This window comes from Lolium rigidum, chromosome 5 (genome assembly GCF_022539505.1).
Source record: "Lolium rigidum isolate FL_2022 chromosome 5, APGP_CSIRO_Lrig_0.1, whole genome shotgun sequence".
Classification (NCBI taxonomy): Eukaryota; Viridiplantae; Streptophyta; class Magnoliopsida; order Poales; family Poaceae; genus Lolium; species Lolium rigidum.
In genome coordinates this window covers 216,014,151-216,020,176 of record NC_061512.1, presented here as the reverse complement: position 1 = coordinate 216,020,176, position 6,026 = coordinate 216,014,151, and the positions used below count along the sequence as shown (strand labels likewise).

The following is a 6,026-nucleotide window of genomic DNA, read 5'->3' as shown; positions in this document are numbered from 1 at the left end:
TTTATAAGCTCACCAAAAAGGTTACGAGGTTACCCTATCCGGGAAACAAGATGTAACCAAACACCCGTCAATTTAGCGAAAAGCAATTTCTAGGCACCAAACAATGGGGACTTGGATTCACTAAACAAGTTGCACAATTTTCACGGAGCCAAGTTTCCCAGGTGCAGGAAAACCCTACGAGCAACGAATCACACCCCAAGCCTCTTCCCAACGTGTATTGATAGATCGTGCAACTCGTACCTAGTTTTATTGCTAAAGGCAATGTATGAAAATAGTGAAGATATCACCACGGATACACAACAGGCACCTCCGGAAGAAAACCTAGCAGCCTCCACCCAGCCTCCTTTATACATTGGTCTACCCTCCTTTGGCCGGTTCTCCTACGTCGGGAGGAGTGGGGAACCCAATCTATCTGTTGAGTTTTCAATAAATGTAGTGTTTTTTAATAGACTAGGTTAGGGTTTTGTTAGTCGTTTTCTTGTTCGCCTCCTAGCCTATGGAGATTAATTTGTCTACAATAAGTACTATTCGAACCTTTGTGCAATGTCGATATCTCCTTCCCGTCGTCAATGGTGGTGTTGGAAGTTCAAATTTAGACTTTAGATCTAGCTTTGCCGCATCATTTTTGGATCTTTTTCTCAAAGTTGTCGTGAGGAGGATTGTCCTTGCAATATTTGTCCCGGCTGCTACATCCTCAACAATGATGATTCACGGTCTTGGCTCTCCAACGATGTCAACCAGATTGTTCGGTTATTTTTTCCAAGAATATTGGTGTTGATACTCTTGCCAATGTTAATTGACTAATTTAATGGTTGTGCGCATGCATGTAGCCAAGACATTTTGGCTTAAATTAAAATTATGGAAGGATCTTTGTTTACATTTACAAGTATGTGGTTTAGTATCTACGTTTGAATGCCGTAAAAAATTTACAAAAATTTGTCGTGAAGAAGACAAAGTTTGAAGATCTCGAAGATTTGCTTGTTTCTTTTAAACTTTATTTTTTAGTCGCTAGATATAACTGATATACATGCACAATTTGCTATAAATATAATTGGTATTGATTGTAAAAAAATTATGAAGGTGTCAATTACATCCGGCCTCTACATCAACAAGATGCTCAAAAACATCATTGATGCATACATCTAGGATGAGGACAAATGCAACATCATCTCAGTGTCTGAGCACTATCAGGAACACATCATTGTTAGCACACTCGAACTGTCTTGGCAAGCTTGCACTTGCCAGTTGATCATCCATGTCTACCTGGCACACTCTAAATGCCTTGCACTTGTCAATTGATCATACATCTCTACCTTGCACGCTCTAACTGTCTTCGTTCTTTAAGATTACCTCAAGGATGTCGAGTTCCTCAAGAAGCATACCATCAATGACACTGAGATGCACACCTACTTATTAGATGGTCTCGCCACTGGCAAGTTTTTCATGGGCTCTAATGAGCCCTTAGTTGCACTGACACCTTCAACCAAGGAAGAACCTGATACATAGGAGTCTCGGACCATCATTATCAATGGCTCGGACTAGCCTGCCAATGCTACACACCTGTAGCTAGGCAATATGAAGAGGGGCACACTGGAATAGGATGAGCTGCAGGCCTTCATCAACATCACTGAAGCCGTCATGGACATCACTTAAGCGATCAGGGACAACAACCTAATCGAAATGCACCCTGAACTCTACCCGGACATCATGAACGTTGTTGAGTTCTCCTAGGAGGCTCTCATAGCAGCTCTCGTGCACTACGTCAACCACAAGACCTACAAACTGAGCCGCACATGATCATGCGGCTTAGGACCTACCTAAGCAAGCACCACTACAATGTGTAGTGGTGGCCCGTGGGCCATGGGGGAGGGGATGCTTTCTTGCCGGTGATGACTTCATTTGATGACGATGATGATGATGATGTTGTAATGTATATTTCGGTGGTATCTAGGGCATACAAACTTCTTATGGCATGCATATTTTGATGAGGTGGTATATATACAAACCCCTAAGGAGATGATGACCTTGCGGTGGTAGGATGAGACCCACTTCTGACGTGGTTGTAGGACGACACCATAGGACAAACTTGTGATCCACTTTTGGTAATGGTCATGCATGGTCCTCTTAGTTTATCAACTTGTGATGTTGTCGTGCTTGTGATGGTGTACTTAACTTGTTATTTCTATTCCATGTTAGTTGTACGTGGTGTATAGATAGAGGCACCCATGAGTCTACATTTCTTGGAGGACCTGTCAAGATGAAGTTAATGGTTTCTCCAACAACAAATATAGAGGGTATGCAATTAGGGAGGAGGTGGAGGAGGACTACCACCAGTTCTTGGCAGATGATGCAACGTTATTTCAAGGTATGGGTGTTCAAGCAATGGCTTCTTAATGCATGGTTGATCAAGCTATGCCTGTTCAAGCGATACCTCATCCAGCCAGGCAAACTAGGCTAAGAGACTTTTTTCAGGACATTACTGCTGCTTGTGATCGTGAAGCAATTGTTATTTCGAACCGTTTCTATGATCTTCTTTCTTGATCGGATGTAATGGTACATCACCAAAGTTTGAACGCGGTAACCGTTTCAGGACATTACTGCACACTCATTTGGGTAGCCAAACGCCATCTATTTGGATGAGCTCTCACAAAACCATGTTTGCAACTAACCAAACAAAAGGGTGAAAGTTACCTTAGAAACGCAGTTTCATGTGGGCAACCAATCGAATGGAACAACATGGCTTTTGGGCCCTTTCCCGCCGGCCATGCAACTAGAGACATGCGCTCGGGAGCCCCAAAATAGGTCCACGCAACTGATCACGCCCAAGATATATGGAAATATCTAATTCTTTTTTGCTTGGGTAAGGAAACATGGCTTGTGAGAAAAGAAAACTTCAACTCTGATCTCTGCGGTGGCCTTGGGGAGCATTGCGGCGATGGCCCCATGTGGCGGAGTTCATGTGCGACAGTGCATGAGTGAAGAGCTAGTGCTACAAAGGTGATTGGTTCGCCACTATGCTTTACCTTTTCTGTGTATTTTCTGTTTGTTCCATACGTAATTTCAACCGGGCGGCATCCATTTTAAAAGTTGGTGTATGATTTCTCTCTGTAATATATCAAAATGTTGAAGCTATTATACATAACTAGTATCGTTGGATTTATAATAAAAAAACACTTTCTGACGATGATAATTTGTGTCAACAATTTTTATATGTTTGAAGTACTCTCAACGCTCCAAAATGTAAGGCGTCTAAGATTTAATAATCAAAAATCAACATATTTTAAGTTTAATCAAATTTATTGGTAAAAATATAAACATTAACAATACCAAAAATTCAAGAGAAAAAACTATAGTTAATGAAAAACGCAAAACGAGGAAACATTATTCATTGGAATGGAGCGAGTATGTGCTATGTGCACGGACTTCTTCGTGGTCGCCACGCCAAGCTCGCTCGGCTTTGTCTCTGAGCCTGAGCGCCAAGGAACGGTCCCGCGAACAGCCGTGCCACGCTTGCTGGTTACCTCCTGACCGCACCCCCGTCTCCACCTAACCCGAGGCTCACCGAGCCGCAACCCGGCCCGGCCCGTCTGTCTCTCTCTCGTCTCCCCTTTATTAAACGCACACGGAAATGCAGCACGCAGTGTTGGGAAAACAGAAAGGGGAAAAGCAGGAAAAGAAGAAGCAGAGCAAGACCTCCACTCCACACTCCTCCACTCTCCCCTCTTCCCTTTCTTGGATCCTAAGAAACCGTGCCGGAATTCCGCGGTTGCGGGGAACATTTTGATCCAGGTTGCTTCAAGGGACGGTGGGCGCATGGTGTCGGCCATGGATCAAGGTGTGCGCCGGAGAACGGAGAGGCATCAGCAATGGAGGCGCCCGTGCCCTTCTTCTTCTTCTAGTCCTAGACTCGTCTCCTCCCAGTAATCGACGAAGTTCGTCGTGCTGCTGGTGGTGGGTGCTCTCTGAATTCCGGTGAATCTTTTAGCCATGAAGCGGCCCAGCGGCGGCGGCAGCCCCTCCTCCCTCCTCCAGATGCCCAATCCGAACGGTAAATCACTCGCCCTGCTTCTCCCCTTCTTTTTTTGGTACGTAGATGCGAAGGTTCTGACTTCTGAGTCTCTGCCCAAATCACTAGATATGGACTACGCCATGGAGGCGGAGCCGGATGCGGAGGAGGAGATGACGGCGTACCGGGGGGAGAAGAAGCGGCGGCTGAGCGCGGAGCAGGTGCGCGCCCTGGAGCGCAGCTTCGAGGTGGAGAACAAGCTGGAGCCCGAGCGCAAGGCGCGTCTGGCGCGCGACCTCGGCCTGCAGCCGCGCCAGGTCGCCGTGTGGTTCCAGAACCGCCGCGCGCGCTGGAAGACCAAGCAGCTGGAGCGCGACTACAACGCGCTGCGCGGCTCCTACGACGCGCTGCGCCTCGACCACGACGCGCTCCGCCGCGACAAGGAGGCGCTCCTCGCCGAGGTACGTGCCGACGGCGCTGCTGCTGCTTATGCCGGTTTTTTTGTTCGTGCGTGCGGAATGGCTGATTTGTTGTGTGTGACAGATCAAGGATCTGAAGGGGAAGCTAGGGGACGAGGACGCGGCGGCGAGCTTCACGTCGGTGAAGGAGGAGCCGGCGGCGTCCGACGGCCCGCCGCCAGCGGGTGTGGGGTCGTCCGACAGCGACTCGAGCGGCGTGCTGAACGACACGGACGCGACCGGCGCCACGCCGGCGCCTCCGGAGGCTCCTGCTCCGGATGCGGTGACCACCCTCCTCGGCGGGCCCGGCGCGGCGGCGGTGGCGGGGCACGCGTTCTTCCACGGGAGCTTCCCGAAGCTGGAGGAGGACGAGACGGGGTTCCTGGACGACGAGGGCCCGTGCGGCGGGTTCTTCGACGACGAGCCGCCGCTGGCGTGGTGGACCGAGCCCGCGGAGCCCTGGAAGTGAGCCCTGGTAGAGACACCTTGCGCGCGGGGGAATAAAAGATTAGTGAAGCAAGCAGGCGCTTTTCTGCAAATTTTGTAAATCTTATTTTTAACTAGTCCTCTTTTTTTTCTCTGGTCAATTCTCGCCCTCCATAGGCAATTAGTGGTACTACTACTCCTCTACTAGCTCTTCCTTCTCAACAAAACCCTTGCTTGTTAAGCTAAAAATCAAGCTACTCCTACGTAGCTTACAAATTAGTACAAAGCTGGAGTCAAGTGTAAAACCCACACGAGAACGAGAGCGTGAGAGTGAAGGAAGTAGACAAAGGGAAAAGGACAGTGGAGGAGGGAGCAGTGGAGCGGAAGGGAGAGCAAGCAACCAAACGGACGGCCAAGGAACAGCGTCGCTGTCCGGCGGGCCCGGGCGGCCACGTGAAGCGCAGGCATTGGGCCACCCATTGACCAGGCTTGATGGTGAAGTGGGCAGAGCAGTCACCGACAGCCATCCGCTCCGCGACGCCAGCCCGCTTGGCCGCTCCCTTCGTCGTCCTCGTCCACCACGGCGGCCTCCCCTCCCCCGCGAGAAAGCGACCGCCGACGGCGTCCTCGGGCACGTCGCTGCTCTACCAATTGAACTCTGCGCTTCTGAAGTTCTGATCCATGTATCGCCACGCTGTACTTCGCTCCCCAAGTAGAGTAGAGTAGTGCCGTTGAAGGAAGGAATCGTCTGGGGGAAACCGAGCTGCCCTCATGATGCGGAGCTTTTTGGAAGCTATGGCGCGGCGGCCCCCTTCCGCTCGGAGATTCTGTGATCCGGTGCGTGTCATCGAGTGCGTTTTGCGAGATCTGATGAGCGTAATGATGGCCAATTTGACGCCGCCACCACCGCGCACGGCCGTGGGGATCGTCGGAGTCTTGGCCACCGGCCGCCGCGCGCGCCGGGGAATATTCTGTCGGAATGATTACCGGCACCGGGCTTAAATAAGACCTGCGGCGTACTTACCCAGTTATTATTACCACTCGCTCATTCACTGTGAACACCTGTAGCCTCATCTGCTAGCAGTGCTAATTTAATCGCTACGGTCCAGACAGTGCCCTGCACTGCCGAGCACTCG

General features: G+C 50.0%; 1 protein-coding gene across 1 annotated transcript; it reads left to right on the top strand.

Annotated features, from left to right (window-relative positions):
• The first annotated feature begins 3,627 nt into the window (after positions 1-3,627).
• Positions 3,628-5,097, top strand: LOC124654122 (homeobox-leucine zipper protein HOX4-like). Its single transcript, XM_047193152.1, has 3 exons — positions 3,628-4,048; positions 4,136-4,467; positions 4,550-5,097. The coding sequence occupies exons 1-3, from the start codon at positions 3,988-3,990 to the stop codon at positions 4,931-4,933; spliced, it is 777 nt and encodes a 258-aa protein (XP_047049108.1). The 5' UTR covers positions 3,628-3,987; the 3' UTR covers positions 4,934-5,097.
• The last annotated feature ends 929 nt before the right edge of the window (positions 5,098-6,026 follow it).